Source organism: Marmota monax, unplaced genomic scaffold (genome assembly GCF_021218885.2).
Source record: "Marmota monax isolate L192 unplaced genomic scaffold, Marmota_monax_Labrador192_F-V1.1 WCK01_AAM20220418_F8-fsc00100, whole genome shotgun sequence".
NCBI lineage: Eukaryota > Metazoa > Chordata > Mammalia > Rodentia > Sciuridae > Marmota > Marmota monax.
In genome coordinates, this window is record NW_026693872.1 from 6,326,945 (window position 1) to 6,349,829 (window position 22,885).

At 39.3% G+C, this 22,885-nt stretch overlaps 1 protein-coding gene across 5 annotated transcripts in view; it reads left to right on the top strand.

Moving 5' to 3' along the window:
- The first annotated feature begins 12,089 nt into the window (after window positions 1-12,089).
- The window catches only part of Abcc5 (ATP binding cassette subfamily C member 5), a 77,703-nt gene continuing 66,907 nt past the window's right edge, over window positions 12,090-22,885 (top strand). For 2 of the 5 annotated variants that reach the window (XM_046462536.2, XM_046462541.2), the window contains exons 1-2: window positions 12,090-12,237; window positions 15,969-16,151. In XM_046462536.2, coding sequence (XP_046318492.1) covers window positions 16,023-16,151 — 129 coding nt within the window. In that variant the 5' untranslated portion in view covers window positions 12,090-12,237; window positions 15,969-16,022. Of the gene's footprint in view, window positions 12,238-12,564; window positions 12,777-14,533; window positions 14,557-14,621; window positions 14,878-15,968; window positions 16,152-22,885 lie in introns of those variants that run through there. The other 3 variants (XM_046462537.2, XM_046462538.2, XM_046462539.2) reach the window with 3 other exon arrangements.

Consider the following 22,885-nt stretch of genomic DNA (forward strand, 5'->3'; position numbering starts at 1 on the left):
GATGTGTTTTGTTTGTGTTTGGAGGACTGGTGATGGGGAGTATTTGGAAGGATTCTGAAAACTGAGCAGCCAAAGTTTTTTGGGGGGGGGGGGCGGATCCTAAAAGGAAAATGAAGAACATTGATTTAGTTTGAAGGTCATGAGAAAGGAGCAATTCAGAGCATTATAGGGTATTTCTGACTCAATACTTCCAATTCCTGCAGACTTCTGAGTCCCAACAGAAGGAGACTTCAAGGAAAGAGCAAGTCACAGCTGGTCCTGTTGACTCAGCATCCAGCTGGGAGCATCTGCAACCACAGGATGCAGCTTCCAGTGGCTTTGGCTCTGAGAGCAGAGGTTTCGAAGGGAACATGTGGGTAGGACCTTTGATAGCCTCTGGCAGCCCCATCAGCAGCTCCTCAGGTAATCTTACTATTGCCACCTCCCTGGCAATCTTATTACTCTTCAAGCGTCTACAGTGACAGAAGGGGCAGAAGACTACAAGGAATAGCAGTGGAGAGGAGATATATATATTATATATATATATGTATATATATATATATATATATATATATATATATATATACATATATATATATATATAAAATATATATATAATCGTTTTTTTTCCCAGTGCTGGAGATTGAACTCAGGAGTGCTTTACCACTGAAATACATCCCCAGATTTTTAAATTTTTTTTATTTTTTATTTTTACTTTTTGGTACCAGGGATTGAACCCAGAGGTGCTTAACCACTGAGCCACATCCCCAGTTCTTTTTATTTTTTATATTGAGACAGGGTCTCACTAAGTTGCTTAGAGTCTCACTAGGTTACTGAGGCTGGCTTTGAACTTGTGATTCTCCTGCCTCAGTCCCCTGTGCTGCTGGGATTACAGGCATGTGTCACTATGCCTGGAGCTTTTTTTTTTTTTTTTTTTTTTTTTAATTTTTGAGATAGGGTCTTGCTACATTGCCCAGGATGGCCTGGAACTGCCTCAGCCTCCCGAGTCACTAGAATTACAGGCCTGTGGCACTGCACCTGCCTGAGAAATAATGTTTAATGAGTAATGTTGTGACTCTTTTTTACTCCTGGACTATTCTGACCTAGAAAATATAGACTTCAAAAAGAAAGTAGTAGAAGTTGTTGGGCATGGCAGCATACACCCATAGCCCCACCTACCCAGGAGACTGAAATGCAAGGATGGCTTGAGCCCACAGGTTCGAGACCAGACTGAGCAATGTAGTGAGGCCCTGTCTTGGGGGGGAAAAAGGCAGGGGGCTGGGATATAGCTCAGTGTCAAAGCACCCTTGGGTTCAACTCCAATACCAAAAAGCAAAACAAAACAAAGTAAAACAACAAATGAAAGAAAGGGAAAGAAATAATTGCTAAAAAGATTATATTTGAGTTATAATTAAGTCACTCTCAAATCTCTTTTTTTTTCTGAACTTTGGGAGTCCAACAAATCATAGCACAGCTCTCCTATAGAATGATACATTGAGCTTCTGTATACCTGAGGCAGCTGGTGGGAGAGATGGGCCAACAAAGATTTTCAAAATTGTAGGGTCAGTGCTAGGAAAGGGAATTTTCCAGTTATGTATGGGGGCATTTATGTTTCTCCCAAGTAAATGCCACTTTCAAATGTGCTTACCTAGGCTTAATGTTCTTTTCTTAGCATGAATAGAAAAGGTATATCAACTCAAATTGCAGCACAGACACTGAATGGTAATACAGGATTATGTTAACACTCAAAGTGCTTAATGATGAATGAGTCATATGCCAGGCTGTGACAAAAGGCCTCACTCTTTAAGCAAGAGAGGCCCTGTTCTGGCACATTATTAATTTCTGAAGCTGAAATCCAGAGTAAATGGATTTAAGAGGTTAATCTCTATTTTATTATAATTCCTTCTAATATATTTTAGCCCCTTCTTCTCCATGCCCCTACTTGGATACAATTTTTAAAAACACACAATAAAATTCTTGTTTTGATAATTGGAAGTTTATGCAAGAGGATTCTCAACTCTAAGTTTTTTGACTGTAATATAAAAAAAAGGAAGAACTGACACCTTCTGCAAGGGTTTTTTTGGGGGGGCTGGGGTGGGGGTGATTGCTTCAGGAAGTATTCTGGGAACCCGAATCCTGAGGATGTAAGATTGTAGGACTCATGGGAGGGCTGAGTGGAGCTGATAGCATGCAGGAGCTATTGAAGGGCATAGGAAAATATCCAGGTGGGTTCTTAAAATGCACAGAAGAATAGGGTTGAAAACCACATGGTTGCCAGGCCAGTGAGGCTGAAATTTGGATAGGCTTGAGAGCTTGGCTGGCTTTTGAAGACAAGAGAAGCTCCTGCCTGGGGTTCACGGTGGGCATCAGCCTAGGTGTTCCAGAGGACATTGACTGTAGTGATGAGGGAGGCCATGAAGAGCAGGTAGAAGTAGAAGATCAGAAAAAGGTGGAAGAGCAGGGTGTCCACCAGGTGGCTGAACTTCACCTACAGTTCCACCAGGTGCTGCTTCTGGCCTTTCAGTTCCCACTGGGCTCTTGCTGATTCAGGGCTCCCATTTGGCTCTGCCCCTCTGGTATTTGATACCTTCCCCACCAAGTCTCCTGGCTCCTTCAGCCCTGTGGGGAGGACAGAAAGTCAGCCATGGAGTGCAGGAAGGGAGTCAGAGGAGGAAAAAGGAGTAGAGAAGTGAAGGAATGGGAAGAGAAAGTGGGCAGTGCTGGCTTCCTCACCAGGCAGGTGTGGGCCTGAAGTCCTGACCCTTCTTCCCCTTCTGGGTCCCACAGGGACAGCACCTCCTTGGGCTGATGCAGGGCCTCAGCCGGGAGTGGAGCCACCCAGGCATGGGTAGGATCTGGTCAGGTACAGGTGATGAGGATGGGCTCCAGTAGGCTGGCCATCATCAGGGACAGACATGGTGTGAAGTAACATCTGAGGGCAATAAGTCATTCATCATGAAAAGAAATAAGCTGTAGCCCAAATCACACCCTTAGCCCCATTTTGTATTTTATTTAGAGACAGGGTCTCACTGAGTTGCTAAGTGCCTTGCTTTTGCTGAAGTTGGCTTTGAACTCGTGACCCTCCTGCCTCAGTCTCCTGAGCTGCAGAAAGGTCATCTTGAATGGGGCACAGTTCTGTTTTTCTGCCTTCAGGCAGAAGCTGAGGGCATCAGTAGCCACCAGAAAACCCCTGGGCATTATCACATAGAGCCTGGACTTGGCCATCTGATAGGGAGAAAAGGGAAGATCAAGTGAGGGGTGATTGGGAAGCTGCCAAGTCAGATAAGAACAACCGCTGGGATTTATCCCAGGCCCGACTATCTAGTGAGGAAACCTTACCTCATGTCTCTTTTGGTGTTCCCTCTCTCCATCCAAAGTCATCATAGGGTTTGATTTTGCCATGCTGCTTACCACCAAATGCATCTGTCTCCTTCTTGACCCAAGGTGTCAACTTTCTCCACTACCAATGTGTTCTCAGCAAGACTGTGGGAGCAGATGCTTTAGAATCACATGCATTTCGTCTTTTATTTCTGCTTGTTCCCACTGGTAGACTCTCAAGACCAGTGGGAGGAAAACTAGACAGTGGAGATACTGAGAGTTTTTCAGAATATAGAATCATAATATTCCTAAGACTGTGCTTATAACTCTTCCCACCATATTCTGTAAAACAATAAACATGAAGATTCCTGCCCTCCAAAACTGTTCTGATAGTCCTTAAGGGAAGGGAGGTTCACCCTACTTTAAATCACTGACACAGAGACTTTGTTTTTTCCTCAAGGGAAAAATTACTTAATGAATATTATCTGAAAATCAGGTATTATTCTAGCACTAGTGATATACCAGTAAAAAATGTGACAACCCCCACAGAGTTTACATTGTAATAGAGGACATAAGCTATAAATTATAGAAGACCACAACCAGGGCCCCTAAGCTCATGCAGAAAATGCATACTGGTTGGTGCCCACCGTTATCTGCATTGATCTTTGGTGGATCTCCAGAAGCATCCACTCCCCCTTATTCCAAATGAGATTCTGTGATGTGTTGGAAAGCACCCTGCACTTCTTCACCATGCCAGTTCTGTGTCCTCTATTGCAAAGGAGACCCAGACAACACAGCTCCACAAATGCTCCCAAGCTCCTTGCCTACATTGTTGGATTCCTCAACGCTCAGCTTCCAGACCCCTTTCAGAGATTCTTTCACTGTACCCTCTCCTCGCTCAAAGCCCCATTTCTGCCTCTCTACAGTCTACTTTAATGAGCCTCCCTTACTTGTGTAGATATCAGAGCCAAAGGTGAGTTGCAGTTCTGTTCATCAGAGGGGAAAGAGATGTCCAGGTGACAGATGCCAGCCTCCAGCATTGACCTTCTATATTTGATGCAATCTTCACTGTGAACATAAACCACAAGACCCGTAGATTTCTGATCCACGTCCAGGCTATATGTGAGACAGACAGGGAGGTGGATGTTGTGAAGTTCCCAGCAGACTTGACCTTTCTTTCTTAGGTCACCCCAATTCCTGGGCTCCATCCCCATTCATCTGACTTCTCCCTTCTATCACCAAAGTCTGAGGTTTATAAGCTGTTCGGTTCAGATTCTGCTCTTTTCTAAGATGAGGCTTCGAACAGCCACAACTGGTTACTGGTGCCCTTCTGTGGTTTCCTTCTTGTTTTTTTTTTTTTTTTTTTTCCAGATCTGACACTTACAGCTCCTCAATGAAGGTATCTGGAAGCCATGGTTTCTTAGAAGTTATGATGAGCTTCTTGATGATACCATATTCATCTGGGTTTCACCCACTGAATGGGTTGTACCAGATGTAGAGGAAACTCCAGCATGAGATAAACACGGGTACGACTGATTTTAGCCCGGCTCTTCCTCCTGCACTTACATTTCCTTTTACCATGATTTCTCACTCTCCCACTTCCTTCGCTGGTGACCACTTGCCATGATATCACTAGCAAGTCTTACTTGATTTCTTTGGCTCTGAATCCCCTGAGATGGATGCACTTAAGTATTGGCTCCCATGAGCTTGGTTTAATGTCACCTTCTTCCTGTGCTTCATCTCTTTTCTCTTAAACAAGCAAAATAATCAGCAACTTTCTGTGTTCATTATTGGTCTGTTCGAACTTATCTATGGTATTCTCAGTGCTATTGAATTAATCTGCAAAGCTGGACCTGGAATAGAAAAGGAGAGGTACCATAGTAAAATAAATAGGGAAGAAGTCCTATTTTAAAATTTAAAAATTGAAAAAACAGGGGCTGGGCCTGGGGCTCAGCATGCATGGGGCACTGGGTTCGATCCTCAGCACCACACAAATATAAAATAAAGATATTGTGTTCACCTATGACTAAAATATAAATATAAAAAAATTGAAAAAACAATTTTTATCCAGGATCATTAACTCCAAGAAGGCAGGTTTATTGCCACCATCTGCTCCTTATTCATTTTCAAGGCTGTATAATGCAGCAATTATGAGTTTTAATCAGAAACCACTGAAAACTGTACTTTAAACCAATCCAGGGTACATCCAGTGGAAAAAAAACCATTAGAAGGGTCCACTGGGAATATGTTTCTGGTGGAATATTCCAAAAGGGAACAGACTTTGCCTGCAGTGATATTAGGGCAACATTCCCTGTCATGTCTCCTTAACCATACAATGAACCTCAAATTAAAAAAAAAAACTTTTTAAAAATAATTTTTCCAAATTTGTATTGTAATAAAATACATATAACATAAAATTCACTGTTGTAACCATTTTTAAGTGCATGATCCAGTAGCATTAAGTACATTCTTATTGTACAACCATCACCACCATCCATTGCCAGAACTCTTTCTGTCTTGCTTAACAGAAACTCTATACCCATTAAATAAGAACTCCCTATTCCTCCTCCCCCAGTCCCTGGAGACCACTATTATGCTTTCTGTCTCCATAATTTTGACTATTCTAAGTACCTCATGTACATGGATTCATATAGTCTCTGTCTTTTTTGTAACTGTCTTATTTCACTCAGCTTAATGTCCTATTGAACATTAATATCCATGTTGCAGTGTGTCAGATTTCCTTCCTTTTTAGAGCTGAAAAATTTTCCATTATACGTATATGCCACCTGTACATATATGTCTATCCACTTATCTGTCAATGGACACTTGGGTTGCTTCCATGTTTTAACTCTTGTAAATAATTCTGCTTTGAACACAAGTATATAAATATCTGTTTGAAACCCTGTGTTCATTTCTTTTGACTATATACCCAGAAGTGGGATTATTGAGTTATATGGTAATTTTATTTTCAACTTTTTGAAGAACCACCAAGTTTTTTCCTACAGCAGCTGCATCATTTTACAAACTTACCAACAGTGCACAAGGGTTCCAATCGTCCACATCCCCATCAACATTTATTTTCAGTGTTTCTTTTCCTTTAAATAGTAGCCATCTCATCTTAATGGGTATGAGGTTCTATCTCATTGTAGTTTTGATCTGTATTTCTGTAATGATTAGTGAAACCCAGAATCTTTACATATGCTTATTGGCTATTCATATACATTTGGTGAAATGTCTGTTCAAATCCTTTGCCCATTTTTGATTTTTTTTTGTGAGTCTCTAATTTTACAAAATCCAGAGTACCCACTGCTCACTACTAGACCACTGCAATGTCGGATCAGGACTTATCTCTTCTAGTATGACATCCCTATCATGTGGATGCCAAATGAAAAGCCTTTTGGTCAAACAAACACTTCTTGGAAGCCAGAAGGGCCCACCCCATGCTAGCCAAAGCCTGAGAAATTGTTGGTAAAAGTTTCACCTCTCCCTCTACACAGCAGAGACCCTGGGAGAGGAATGCCAAGGCTGGGACCTGAGGAGTGTTACTGCAGAGAGAAAACAAGGGACACTGGGAGAAGTGTGAGCTCCACGTTCCTGGGCCAGGGAGAGTGAAAGGTGGTGAAAGTTGACAATGTGAGCTGAATCAGGGATTTGTCCCCAATTTTAATTTCTGTGTTCATGCAAAACTTGCTTAAATGTGTATGCAAACTCAGCCCTGTCCACAACTTTACAGTGTCTGCTATGTCTTTAATTTCACAACAGTTTTTTTCCACCTTCACGGAATGTCCTTCTATTGCTTCCCTCTGTCCTTGAGACATTTGGGTGATGTCCGTAACAAATTTTGCAATCACAGTTCTCCTCATTGAATTAATAAGGCATAGATGGTCATAAATTAATGATAAGGAAAGTAACCAGGTAGGTAGGTAGTAGGTATCTATAGGATCTTAAGGAACTCATTTTTTTTAAAATTTAGTGAGTATATACTGTGTCTCCATTATGTGCTGTGATTGTTTTCTTCTGAAACTCAGTAGTCTCCATCACTGAGATGATCATAAAGAGAGTTCATTGATATTCATCTCATATCCCCTTTCTAGTACTTTTGTGGTACATTATGTGCTAACATTTCAAGTCGAGTCCATTTTTATCTATCTCTGATGTTGTATTATTCCTCATTGCTCATTTTCTATAATATAAAAGAAAAATACCCAAGACTGGGAAAATTATACTGGAAAAAGTTTTTATTTTTCATGAAAGATTGTCTTATCCACCTCCATCTCCTTAGCATTTCCGCTGGCCCATTTCATTTGGCCTCAAGAGTGCTAAGAAAGATGATTTTTCCCCTTAACATCAATTGATACTCAGAAACCATGAGGACAGATTATATGCCTGGAAGAGGAAAGACATGCGGAGGGGAGAAGAGCACAGCAGGTGGAGTGAAGCAACCACAGAAGTGCCAACTCTTAGGATCCTAGGAAGATACAAAGCTGTTAGCGTCATGGTTTCCCATGTTTATCAAAATGAACATCCAGTTATTGAGTAGGAATAACAAAAAGTAGCCTAGCTATGTACTCTTTCCCAGTAGTTCTGTGTTTGCTTGGCTCTTGCTCTTATCCTATCTTATCTTGCAGTAGCAGCTGAAGGATGAGACAGAAGAGGAATCCTTCTCCCTGGATGGAGCCAGCCTCTTTCCCTCTCCCTCCCTTTGGCTCTTCACTGTGATCTTGGTGATGATGCTAACCTTATGGCCATAGGCCACACCTTCAACTCTAGTTTTTAATAATACACACATCAGGGGGCATTAGTTGCTTTCTTTAACAAGCATACCTGGTGACAAGAGAATGTCCTGTAGGATAACCCACCCTTTACTCAAACTAGGTTTAAATAGAGTCTCCAAAAGTCACTGGAAGATAAATTTGGAGAGAAGGAAACAAAAATATGAGGTCACTGGAGCTTTGCAAACCACCTCCCCATACTTTAAAATCACTCTGGCATATAATGCATCACTGAAAAGGCATGTACCATCTGCCACTGCTTTCAGGTGGCACAGGCAACTTTTTGACCCTGCTGCCATCTTTAAAAAAAAAAGAGGCTACCCTTTTTTATAATCAACTTCAGTCTCTGAGGTTTTACATATGGCTTCAGTAGTATCAAATCCTAACACTTTTTAATGTGTCAGAAGCAATTTGGACCTAGGTTTACTGAATGAAGGGAATGATTAGGGGTGTGGGGGAGATGCAGAGGTACGCCACTGCTACAAGAAATTAAATGCTGTTTCCAAAAAATTATTTTTATTTCATGTTCAAATAAGGCTAAGAAATGCTGAATAATATAAACTAAATAGGATTTTAGAAATTCTATTTTCTCAGAACATCAGGGATAGTATTCCATAGCTTGTTTTGAAGTAAACACTGTTTTAGGTAAACAATAAATTTAGAAGAAAAAAAAAACTTGACAAAATCATTTCAGGTAGAATAGAGAATATAGAATGCAAGTAGTATGGTGTGAATAAATCAAGAAATTAAAAACATAAACTAGATAAGTTCTTTAAACTTGAAGTTTGATTAGAACTTTAAGAAGCTACAAGCAAGTAGAACATAAAATAGATATACAATTCAAACTGTCTCTAAATCTCCAAACAATATAATCTCAGACTGTCTCAAGAAGGAATTTTTTTAAGTTTTTTTCTTTTCTTTTCCTTTATATTAACGACTTTCCAACTGCAGGCTACATGTATCCACCTAGTTCTAATTTGGGGGATGAGGGTCTAAAAGAATGCTTTGGTATTGGTATTTTTCAAATATGCCCACAGAGTAACATTAGTAGCTGAAAGGTAATGCTGATTTTATCTATTGGTGGTCTCTTCTAATCAATAAAGCATATAATTTATGATTTACACACATACACTTATCTTAAAACTATTTCAATCAAAAAAGTTCAATTATTGACACACATTTATCCTAATGGGTGTCAATAATTAAACTATTTTGGTTGAAAAGTAAATGCAGCCTTTAAATTTTCTCAAGCTGAGGGTAAACAATGGTTATTATTACTAATGTAGACCACAGTTGTTTATCTCTTCTGATCAAAAGCCCCTTTTTATAGAAAAACACTTAAGAAGTTTTGAGGGGCTGGGGATGTGGCTCAAGCGGTAGTGCGCTCACCTGGCATGCGTGCTGCCCAGGTTCGATCCTCAGCACCACATACAAAGAAAGATGTTGTGTCCGCCGAGAACTAAAAAATAAATATTAAAAAATTCTCTCTCTCTCTCTCTCTCTCTCTCTCTCTCTCTCTCTCCCACTCTCTCTTAAAAAAAAAAAAAAAAAGTTTTGAGGAATGACTGGGAAGTTTGCTCTATACTAAGTCTGCCTAAGAAGGCTTCTGGCCTAAGAAGGCTCTATCTAGGCTAGACTATTTGATTTGGCTGTGGTGTTTTGTGGGACCAGATCACAGAAGGACTTGTACCAAGCTAAAGTTTGGTTTGATCTATTGTCCGGTGTTTCCCCAAACTAGACTAAGGCTCAGACCTCTTTTAAGAGAAACAATTCTCTTAAATACCTGAGGCTGACTTAAGTCACTTTCATTATAATATTACTTAAATATGTACATTCATAAAACCGTGTACAAAGTGCTTATGCTTATACTCATATATCACTATAAAATTAAATTTGCAAATTGTACATCAAGACTACAAATAACATTAGTTTATTATAGTGGATAATGTTTTTTTTTTTTTGCTAAAACAAGATCATTGCTGCCATCCCCTCCCCCCTTTTTTAGCAAGCAACTAGTGTTTGAACACCAGTCATTTTTTTTTTTTTGAACACTAGTTATTTTGTGAGGGGGCAGTTTCCTCTTTTCTTGAAGTTTAGGGAATATTACCCCCCAAAATATGTCACAACCCAGACACATTTCAAGAAGGGTATATATTATTGTCAATATCATGTAAAGAAGTATAGTTTCTTAGACAGACCAAGACAGGGCTACAGTTTTTTGAAGCCAGGCACCAATGCTATATAGTACATATCCATTGTTTTTCAAAGAAACTATAATAAGTATATTTGAAGCATTTCAGGGACATCTTAGTAGTTTTAAAAAATTTTATACAAAGGTATCAGATTTGCAGCTGTTGGGTGCTACAGTATTTGAGGCATGGCTGGATTCTTTAGGAGGTGGGATCCCTTTGCTACCTTAATTTTCATTTTCCTGATGATTAGTGATATTGGGTGTCTTCATATTTGAGAAGTTGCTCAGGTTTCTTTTTCTGTGAGCTGTTTTTCATAGCACTTTCCTTTTCTTATTGAGTTGTAGAAATTACTTGAATATTTTGTATTTTAAGTATCAGTTTTAATTTTGTGGTTTATCTTTCATTTTATGGCATCTTATACATGTTTTAATTTTAATATAGTAAGAAATTATCAACCTTCCCTTTATTTTTTAATCTCAAGTTTTCCCTTACTCCTAAGTTCATAAAGATGTTTCCTACTTTTTTCTAAAAGTTTTGAAGTTTTCTCACACCTGAGTCTTTGATCTACCCCAGATTTCTCTGTGCAGTATGAAGTAGTAAATTTTTCTTTTATATGGACAATTAACTCTTCCAGTGTTATTTGTTTAATGTCTTTATTTCCCCACAGATGTTGAAGGTTGTCTCTGTCACTGATCAAATTTACACATACGTGTCTGTTTCTAGGTTCTCTATTCTACTGCATTGGTCTATTAATTTATCTGTGTTCAAGAATACAATGTAATCCCAGCAGCTGGAGAGGCTGAGGCAGGAGGATTGTGAGTTGAAAGCCAGTCTCAGCAATGGCAAGGTGCTAAGCAACATAGTGAGACCCTGTCTCTAAATAGAATACAAAATAGATCTGGGGATGTGACTCAGTGATTGAGTGCCCCTGAGTTCAATCCCGGGTATCCATCCCCATCAAAACCAAAACAAAACAAAACAAACAAACAAACAATAAACCTACACTGGTGTCAGTAACTTCAGCTTTATGTTAGTGTCTTCACACTAGCTAATTAGTTGTTTGAAAAGGGACAAGTCACTTTATCTACTTTTAAAATCTCTTAAGTGGAAAATCATAATACCTACAAATAGGTTTAAGGAAAGTAAAAGCAAGAAAGTTGTTATGTGAAGCCCCAGAAAGAGTAAGGAGACACTCAATAGAGCAGTCTTTATATTATGATGATGCTGAAGGAACAGATAAAATAAAAAGGAAATGATCGGTCCCCCTGAGAGTCCCATTTCTATTTATTTATTTTTAAAAGGTGAGTTTGCATACCACTTCTAAGGCTCTTGCCACTTTTAAAGCTGTGATCTAGGCAGCACATTATGTGATGGACAGTTGGGACAAAAGTGAGAAAGGTGGACTATGCAGAATGTAATAGGGTCGAATCAGGAGCCAGCAAATGTAAACCGGTAAGTGCCACAAGAGATAATAAGGTCTGTGGCTGGGGGACCCGGGAAGGCTCTTCTTCAAGCAGAAGCAAGCTACGATGACCTTCACAGTATTTTCTGGCACATGAAGGGCCACGCATGGTTTGACAGCTCTGCCTATGAACATCAGGCTGCCTGCGAATGAAGCGCCACCGGCTACCCTACAGGATACCCGTGGGGACACACGACCTCAAAGAAGATTCCAGGCAGGCTCCCAAAGATAAGGGAAGGATGGGGCAGTACCGGGAGCGCGGTGGAAAGAGGAGTAGCTCCCACCCCATCCCCGGTGTGTGCGGTGCTTCTGGGAAATGCAGTCCTTTGCTGCATGAGGAGCCAGGGGCTCCTGGAAGGGGGACTACAATTCCCTTCAGTCTTCCGAACGGTTTGTGCAGCGCGCTTGCGCGATGTGGCAGCCGATGCCGCTATAAAGGCTTGTTTTGCTCCGGTGCAGATGCTCCGGAGCGTGGTTGAGTGGCCAGCGCTCCTGTCTGGGAGCTGGGGTGCAGGTAGGTGACGGCTTCAGCCTTACCCCTACCGTGTCCTTTGATTGTCAGGAGGATCACCCTCTTGCCTTTCCTTGTGGTGCTGTGGGCTGTGATCGGGGTTCCAGCAGTTCGCGGGAAGCTGGAGACTTGAGATGCGGGGCCTGGCCTCCTTCTGTTCTCCCGCTGTCCTCTTCTTGTGTTGCGCCCTCAGGGGGCTTTCGATGGGGTCTTTGCGTCTGAAAGCAGGCAGGTAGGGTTGGAGTGAGTGGTCGGGTGCCGGCTCCATCCCCAGATGCGGCCACCAGGGGGTGCTGCGTTCCCGGGCGGTGGGTGTGGGTAGCAATCGCATTGCCTCGCCTAGCCTCGCCAGGCCCTTGCTGGCGGTGGGAACGCCCTAAGGCAGGGGCTCCTCCAGCGAAGCTGGCCTGAGAAAAGACTCTACCTCAAAGGTTGTGGGCGGGAGGCCTGGGCACCGGTCTCAAGCTGCGGACTGGAGATAGCGCTATCAGCCACCTCCGAAGTCGGTGATTCCCTTCGTTTTTGCAAACCGGTAAATGGAGGTACGTGACATAAGCACTAACAGCAAGCCCGTGGCAGAGCCGGGAATGGAGCCCATATCTCTTGACTGTCATCGGGTGCCCTTTTCACCTCTACCACACCGAGCTGTGCGTTGCTTTGTATTTACCACACAGGGTCATTTGGTTCGGCACAAACGTGGGAAGCTGGAGACAGGTAGGCGCAGGAACGATTGGGAAAGTTTCTGAAGGTTTTGAAGGAGGAGATGGATAGCTTATACAGTGGTCTTTAGCGTAAATGAAAGGCTGGAAGCTTGGAGGCACAAGTGGATTGCAGGGGGCGTGGTAAATATGTATCCTTTTAGCTTCAGGGTTTCCTTGTGCCAGCTTCAGGGCCTGGCGCACGGTCTCTGTGGTACTGGAAACTACTCAGGAATGTTGTGATAAGGCACTTGGAAACACCAGTCTGCCTGGTTACTGTTCTTGTAAACCTGCGCAGCTCCCCTCCCTGGTGCAGTTGTGTCTGTGTCGCTGTGCAGGGAGAGTGTCTACCCTTTTATCACTGGCGGGGAGACTTCTTGATATAAAAGGCAGCTAGCTGACCAACTGGCCACAACCCAGTTGGTCTAAGCACTTCCTTGAGTCTAAGCACTTCATTGGGGTTCCCCCACATTCATTATTATTGTTCTGCCCCTACCCAGCTCTGCCGCTACCTTAAAAATCCCCTTCTTTTCTTCTACCCTTTATAGCTGACAAGTTAGCTTTTGAAAGACTTTCCAACAACTTCAAGGGGGAACAGGAGGAAAAAAATATGTAAATAGTATATATTAAAAAAAAGTCTGATCTATCCTTAGCTGCTTCAGAGTAGGGTCTTGTTTCCCTCCTAAATCTATTTGGCTTCCTTTTGCTTAGCTGGCCTCCACGTGGAGTGCCCTGTCATATCCCCGAAATACAGAAGATGGTGTCCTCCCTATGTTCAAGGCCAAGAGGCAGTAACTTTGTGCCTACTCAGAGCCTATCTACTGTCATGACTAGCCCTTTTTCCAGGAAATTTGAGAGATGGAGGTGTTAAAGATAATGGAAACAGTTCCTCATACCTTTCATATTTAGAATAACTTGGTTCCTTAGAACAGGATAGGATAGGTCCCTCAGGGTAGTTCACTAAGGTCCTTATCTTACACCAGTCCCAATAGATACAACAAAACAATGATTATTTCTATCATAACAGAAATCATTTCATCCCTGCCACTATCTACTCAAGAGTTCTGCCGATTCTGCTCTTCCTTTGAAATAAAGTAGTTGAAAGCATTTAGCTATCCTGGATTCTTAGGTTATTGAGCTGCTCTTAATATGGGATTTGGTATTGTGAATGAGTTGGTTATCTTGGCCAGCCCTTTTCAAGCTTCCTACCCTATCTCCCTTTCTGACTATTTAAAAAGTAGCACTAATCCTCTTCAGATAATCTGCTAGGGTAGGGAACCTTTGGAGGGGAAGGTTGGACTTCTGTGATCACGGTAACAAGAAGGGTTCCTCTGATCTGCAGCTATAGCTGGACAGTGGGGACACTGGCAGATGCCAGGTCTGTTTATAGTTTAGCCTTAATGAGGTCTCAATGACGTGATTGCTGTGCTCTTGCTTAGTAAGCTGGTGTTCTTTATGGTGCACTTTGTCATTGGACAAGGTGATTTTTTTTTAAGATAAATAACTTAGCAATATCAATTTAAGGTACTTGAATCCAGATTTTGAAAAGCAAGAAATCAAGTTTTCTTTGTGCTGGTAACCTGTCTCTGCTGAGTAGATTTAGTCCTCTTTAGGTAGAGGATTAGTAAGCGTTTTTCTCTTTTTTTCTGATACACTTAAAATGAGTTATAATTGTCAGAATTTTGTGCTGCTTGGAGGAGTTGTACTTCTAAGTCACAGGGAGAGCCCTGGATTTGTGCTACATTGTAATTTCTAGTGAGACTGCTGTGCAAGGTGTTTTCTCAGCTTCTATCTGGGAAGTTGCAAACCTTCAGAGTTGGGAGAATGTTTTAGAGAGGCTCTTTTGTGTTTATTTTTTAAAAAGTGACCAGAGTTGATAGAGGAGTATTGATTAGAGTTAACCAAGCAAGCAGTGGTTTAGAACGGAGATTCAGGTGGAAATTAGGTAAGAATGGGGAATTTATTGTTTTTAAATAACAACTTTACTGAGATTTAACTTATTATAAAATTCATCCTTTTAACGTATACAATTTAATGTTGTTGGAGATATATATGACATTTTTAGTACCCCAAGGGGAAATTTTATGTTTAAAATTTTATCCTATTATTTTGTGTTTTAGCTGTGTAATTGCATGGAGCTTAAAAACAATATGAGCTAATCTATTAGCTAATTATAAAACTAAGGAGATAGGATTTATCATTGTAGGATAAGTGTTTATAAGTTTTTGTTTAATAAAGTTTGGTAGAAGAAATGATATCTTTTAAAATTGTTGAGTTTATAATGTTTAGAACAAATAGATTTTTCCTAGAAAGTCTGAAAAAGAAAAAAAATTATCTAAATGTTCCATCTATTGCATTTGAATGTAGTTGAAATGGGTGGATATTTCTTTTTTTTTTTTTCTTTTTTTTTTTTTTTTAAATATTTTTTTAAAGAGAGAGTGAGAGAGGAGAGAGAGAGAATTTTAATATTTATTTTTTAGTTATCGGCGGATACAACATCTTTGTTTTGTATGTGGTGCTGAGGATCGAACCCGGGCCGCACGCATGCCAGGCGAGCGTGCTACCACTTGAGCCACATCCCCAGCCCATGGATATTTCTTTAGTAGTGTGTTTATTATGTTTTTAAAAATTTTTCCCTTGGGGGTGGGAGAAGTTAATTTTCCTTGATTCTGTTATGCTGATTTTTTTTTTGTTTAAAAAATGAAATGATAGTTCTGAAATTTTGAAAAATCACTTTTATAGCTTAATACTTTTTATGGCTTTTTTTTTTGGTACTGGGGATTGAACTCAGGGGCACTCTCCCACTGAGCCACATCCCAACATCCCCAGCCCTATTTTTGTATTTTATTTAGAGACAGGGTCTCACTGAGTTGCAATCCTCTGCCTCAGCCTCCGAGCAGTTGGGATTACAGGTGTGTGCCACCGTGCCCGGCTTTTTATAGGTTTAATACTTTTGCCCTTTTTTCCAAAGGTATTTTAAAACATGTTTAAACACAATGTAGGAAATATCTGTTCTTGTTGAATTTTTAATTTCAGAAATTCTGAGTGAAACCAAGAGTCTGTGAACCCTGGCACCTCCACTCAGCAAAGATGAAGGATATTGACATAGGAAAAGAGTACATCATCCCCAGTCCCGGCTATAGAAATGTCAGGGAGAGAAGCAGCACTTCTGGGCCGCACAGAGACCGTGAGGACTCCAAGTTCAAGAGAACTCGACCGGTTAGTGTTTCTTTTCCTAGGTGTCCCTTTTCCTTCTGCTTGTTGTATAATATTAGACCACACCTAATTTTTCTTTCTTTTTTTTTTTTGTATGGTGCATAATTTAAACATCTATTTTTCTTTATTGGCTTTAGGTCATTGTTAAGAATTTATGTTTATGGTTACTTGGGGCAGGGAGTGTAGCTTGGTGTAGAGCAAGCACTTAGCCTGTAGGATGTCCTGGGCTCAATCTCTAAACTAACAACAAAAACAACACCCAAAAGCAAAAGCCAAAAAAACAAGAACTTATAATTACTTGTGAAGGAGTCGCTGGTTCGTAGTAAACAATAAGTGGAAGGAGAGTGTCCTGCAGGCTCTTATCTATTTCTTCCTTAGTGTTCTCTTTCATTTATTCCATTTTTGATGTCTTCTGAAGAACTTTAGCTTAAGAGAAGCTAACTTATAAGGGGGCAGGGGACAGAATGAATTTGAACCATTAATCTTTATTCATTGTAATTTGGGGATTTTTTTCTTTTACCTGTGTTTTGTGTTTAAAATATGAATCATTTGGAGAGATTTGCTGAGGGTGATTGGAATAATTCTAGATATTTGAAGGATAATCTGTAAGTCTTTCAGGTGAATTCACGAATGTAAAGAAGTCTTTAATAATTATCTCTTTCCTCCAATAGAAATAATGAAAATATATTTTAAACTGGAGGATATATGTATGTGTGTGTTTGTGTGTGTGTGAGTGTGTATATATATATATATATATATATATATATATATATATTGTCTGAGAAAAAGCATTATACCTTTTCTTGAATTGCTAAAGAAACTAATAGGTCAGAGTAGGGGTGACTAGGTTTAGGCAGTTGATGTTTATGTTCATGTATTTGTTATGTGAAAACCTAAGAAAGATTTGGACTTTGCAGTTGATGGTGGGTGTTACATTAGCCTGACATTACTGTTCCTCTTTGGTGCATGAAAGCCTTTGCTTTCTTAATCAACATTGTCTCACTCATAGGTCTCTATCTCAGATACTTAATTATTATAGAATACGTTCCCATTAGGCTTATCTTTGGAAAAACAATTGCAATGTAATCAGTGTCAAATACTTCTTTGGTGCCTATTTTGTAACTTCTCTGGGTCCTTTGTCTAGACCTTATGTTAATTAAACATTTATTGAATATATTCTGACAACATCAGTGTGGCACATGAAATCACAAAGAAAACCTTGGAGTAGGGCTTTGGAGGGTGATTAGGTGGGAAGGCTTTTTAGGTAATAGAGTAAAGACCCAGAGGCACAGAAAAAGTACATGGCATGTTGAAACCTTGGATAAACTGCATCATTGTGCCTTAGTCGTTTATATATAAACTGGTGTCAACAGTGATATTTAGGGCAGGGGTTGTGGCTCAGTGAAGGAGCACTTGCCTAGCACATGTGAGGCACTGGGTTTGATCCTCAGCACCACATATAAATAAAATAAAGGTATTGTGTTCACCTAAAACTAAAAAAAAAAAAAAGTAAAAGAAAACAGTAATATTTAACTAATGGGATCATTGAGAATTAAGTGAAATAATATACACAAAATACTCAGGATTATGCCTGGCATGTCCAGTGATCAATAAATGTGAGCTCTTAGATCTAGTTGTCTAGAATGTAGGATGTGTAAAGGGGGTATAGGTCAAGAAAAACTGAGCATGCTGTGCTAAGGAATCTTTTACTGTGGACATTGCAGAACTATTGGAAATTAATGAGTTTTTTTTTAACTCTTATTTTGAGATAAGTGTAAATTCACATGCAGTTATAAAAAAAAATACAGAGTGATCTTTTATATTCTTTATCCTGTTTCCCCCCACCAAAGTAACATCTTGCATAATTTTAATATAGTATCTCAACAGGATAGTGATTGGCCTTGATCCAATCATTTGACTCCATTAAGTATAGTTTTACATGTAGTAGTTGGTTATGTATGCACATGCATTCTATGCAGTTTTTACCACAGTCAAAATACCAAAGTTCCATCACAAGCATCTCTCATGCTGCCTTTTATAACTACCTCACCCTACCCACTGGAAACCACTACTCTTTTTTTTTTTTTTCTAAAAGCTTTAAAAAGTTAGTTTTAACCAAACTATTTAATGTTTGAGAGAATTTCTAAAGATGCAAATAAAATTGTAATACGGTAAAAACTAACACTTATAGATCAGTAAGCTAAAAATATTCTCTGGCTCTAAAAAGTCTCCTAAAGTAGTTTAAAGATTTTTTTTCTCATTGAAATGGACATGATCAAATATTTATTTGAAATAAATATAAATTGTTTTAAATAAAATATAGAAACATAATAAAAGTTATTTCACTGAAAGAGGGTTTAGTGCCACTTGAACCATTGTAAATATGCATCACTAACTAACATTAGGATCAACCAGACTGAAATTAGAATTTAGCAATACTCTCACATTTTATCCAATTAGAATTTAGCAATACTCTCACATTTCCCTAATAACACAAACCCCAATATTTTAAAAACCCTATTAATATTAGTAGTATGAATGCTAGTAAAATGATCACCAACTTACAATGGTTTGACTTAATAATTTTCAGCTTACAACAGTATGAAAGCAGTACACATTCAGTAGAAACTGTACTGCAGATTTTGAATTTTGGTCTTTCTCAGACTAACAGTATATGGTCTGATAATCTCTTATGCTGGGCAGTGGCAGCAAGGTATAGTTTACTACCAGTCTCATAGTAACAAGGGAAAAACTAAGACTATAAATACTGTGTTGCTAAGCTAGGATGTGCATGCAGTAGGTTAGGTGTATTCAATGCATTCCTTATTTAAAATATTTTCAACTCACAGTGTGTTTATCAGGATATTTATCAGCAAGTCAAAGAGCATCTATTCAGGAAGTATTAGTTTTAATAGGTGTTTCACAGTGTGATTTAGATTAATTAAAAAAGGGAATTATAAATTATTATAGACTTCATTTTAAAATAATGTTATAATTATTGCAATATTGTCTATGCACACAATAAATATGATCAGGAGAATACAAAAAGCATAGGGGCTGGGCCCTTATTAAAGTCATACTCCTCTCTGGACCCTGGCAAATATCATGTGGGAAACCATGATATTTGTTGAGCAACAGCCAGGCTAGTGCATCTCTAAGGTTTCAGGAGTCCATATGAATTTTATTTTCATTACTCTTGCCCATTTTCTAAACTTTGAAATTTGAGTACTGTTTTCTTGAAATCACTACTTTTTTCTTTGGGAAACCACTACTCTTTTCTTCATTTCCATGATTTTGTCATTTTAAGAATGCTATATATTGGGGCTGGGATTGTGGCTCAGTGGTAGAGCGCTTGTCTAGCATGTGCAAGGTCCTGGGTTTGATCCTCAGCACCACATTAAAAAAATAAATAAATAAAATAAAGTTATTATTATGTCCAACTACTTCTAAAAAATAAATGTTTAAAAAAAAAGAATGCTATATAAATGGAATCATATAGTGTAACTTTTGTTTTGATGGGTACTGAGGATTGAACTCAGGTGCACTCAACCACTGAGCCACATCACATCCCCAGCCCTTTTTTGTATTCTATTTAGAGACAGGGTCTCACTGAGTTGCTTGGTGCCTCGCTTGGAACTCTAGATCCTCCTGCCTCAGCCTCCTGAGCCGCTGGGGTCACAGGCAAGCACCACTGCGGCCGGCTTAGTGTAACCTTTTGAGATTGCTTTTTTCACTCAGCCTAATTCCGGTGATGACTATCTCTTGTAGTGGGCCTTAGTAGTTCTTTTGTTTTTAATGCTGGATAGTATTCTGTGTTATAGAAAAACCAATTTGTTTAACCAGTTATCACTGAAGGACATTTGAGTTATTTCTGGTTTGTAACAATTATAAACAAAGGTACTTTAAACATTTGTGAGCTAGATTTTGTGTGAACATAAGCTTACATTTCTTAGATGACTGTCTAGGACTCTAAATTACTGGGTCATACAGGTAAGTGCATATTTATTTTTATAACAAACTGCAATATTCTTTCCCAGAGTGGCTGTATCATTTCACATTCACACCAGCAGTGATCCAGTTTTTCCGTATTCTTGCCAGTATTTGGAGTTATCATTATTTTGTTGTAGACATTCTGATTGGTATTTCTGATATCTCATTGTGGTTTTAATTTGCATTTCTCTAATGACTTCAGATTCTGAAATGAGAACAGATTTTTAAGACTAGATTTTATCTTACATTAGTCTTGAAACAGTGCAGAAAAACCTTATATTGGAGAGAGAGAGACAAAATACAGGAGCCATCAGGAGGCTGCTGTGTCAGTTCCTGTGAGAACGTCCAGGGAGCTGTTTCAAAGTGTAAAAGTGAGGCTGGAGGAGGTGGAAGAGGTGAGGGGTATTTCTGGAAGGGGAAGGAGGCTTGGAGTGTCTGGGATTGGTGGTAAGGATTTAAAACTGTTAGTAAACATAGGGCAAGAGAAGGAGAAGATTTGGTAGAAAAGAATGAGTGGTTTTGTTTGCTTCTTGGTCTAAGATCCAAGTGAGTAATTTTGAACATGTTGAATTTGAAGTGCATCCTGGTAAAATTATCAGTAGGTAGAGCATGGACCAGAAGTAAAGTAAAGAAGAATTTTGGACTCATTAGTGTGCCCATGTGGATGAAGCCATGGATGTGGGCAAGCTTGCCCAGGGTGGCTTGTAGAGCAAGGAAAGGTGGAACACTGTGTAGCTAGGGTGTGGACCTGTGAAATTCCTGGGGACAGGAGCCTGTCCAGTTTGTTGAGGTTGAATTAACATTAGGATATGCAAGGGCAGCAGCAGATTCCCTCCACAGGTGGAAGAAGTGCAAACAGAGTCAACCATTGTGATAGCTGGCTTCCCCCTGTGACGAAACCTGATGTTGAGCAATAGCAAGGCTTGTGCATCTATAAGGTTTCAGGAGTCCATATGAATTTTATTTTCATTACTCTTGCCTATTTTCTAAACTTTTAAATTTTCTTGATTTTTATCATATCATTTACCCTCTGAACAGTTTTTACTTAAAATATTTCTTTTAGTCTACTTTCTCTTTTTATCTTAGCCTTGACCTAAGCAATAAAATCAAACAAAAAAATAGGTTTATTCATCCTATTTTTGTATATACATTAAATGAGCTACTAAGTGTTTTTAGAAGTTCACATATCATCTAGAATCCTCTCAAATACCACCATCAAAAAACACAATTTCTCAGATACATTTATCTTGAGCTTGGCTCATATGTTAATAAATTTACTCACAGAAGGAACCAGCAAGATGATAAAAACTTTCTAGCTTGAAATTGTATAAAAGTAGATCATTCAAGTTGTTAGGAAGCAGGACACCTGCATAAGAATGTTGAGTTTTTTAAAAAAGTAAACAGCTAATTGGGCAGAGGTTGCAATTTCATGTCACATCATCATAACAATCATTTCTATAATAGTTGTTAGAGAGGTGATCTGGGACAGGACCTCCCAGATGCTAGGTATGCCTGCTGTCAATCAGAAATTTAAAAAAAAACAATACCTTTCAGTAACAAAAGATAAGGACACATCTCATTTTCTGAATTGGAAAACAAGGTTTCTTTCACCATTTCGCCTTTGATAGGTCCAGTTAATTGGAAGCACGAAACTGTATCAAACAGATGTCAGAAGCAAAGGACCAAAGAAAAAGTTCTGATTTTAAATAGGTCAGTGCTGTAAACAAATATTCTGTGTACATAGTATGGTCATTTCTTAAGTATTGTGACCAAATCTTTCTTTTGGAATATTCTGGGAAAATTTTCTGATCAGTCATGTCTTTAAATATTTGTAGTTTCCTACATCTGCTTAGAGATAATTAGGACAAATTTGGATGCATTTGAACACCTACCCTTTCTTTAGGACTATAAAGTTAATTCTGTGGCACAACCAATCTTTTGCTTGGCTGATACCCTTTAACCCTGATTGTTAATAGTGGGGCCTTCTGTTGTTGTTAGTTCTTTGAACTAAGAACTAGCTTTGACCAGTATTCTTTCAACTTACTTAAAGATTTTTATCTAGACCACTACTGAACACTGTTATGGTACCTGAGGTCTCATTTTTCAGGTATTAGCTCCCTTCCTTATAATTACATTCATATCTGCACATGTAGATCATATGACTCCATAAACCTATATACATATATAATTTTTTTTTGCGGGGGCGGGGGGCTCTTCCTAGTGGTACCAGGGATTGGACTCGGGGCCTTGCACATGCTAGGCAAATTTTGTACCCACTGACCTACATCTCCAGCCCTTTAAAAAAAATATTATTTTTCTTTGAGACAGGGTCTTGCTAAGTTGTCCAGGCTGTCCTGGAACTTGTGATCCTTCTGCTCCGGCTTCCTGAGTAGCTGGGATTATTGGCATATGTCATGGCCCTGATTTTTTCCCCCCTTTTTAAGGTGCAGTGTTGATCATTTTATATTTCAGCAAACATTTTTGCACTCTTCAGGATGTAGGCACTGTGCTTGTCCTTTAGTAGATGCTTAAACTCATAAACATGTACTTGGATTACTATAATTTGGGTGCTATGGAAATTGACAAAAAAGAGAAATGCTTCTCTCTTAGGGAAGACTAAGAGAGGAGCATTTGACTGGAGGCTTGATGAATAGGTAGCATTTGGAGATACCAAGAAAAAGCCAGGCAGAAGAAAGTGTTATGGGTAGGGACCAAGGCCCCTTTGGCATTAAGCATGAAGTATGTGG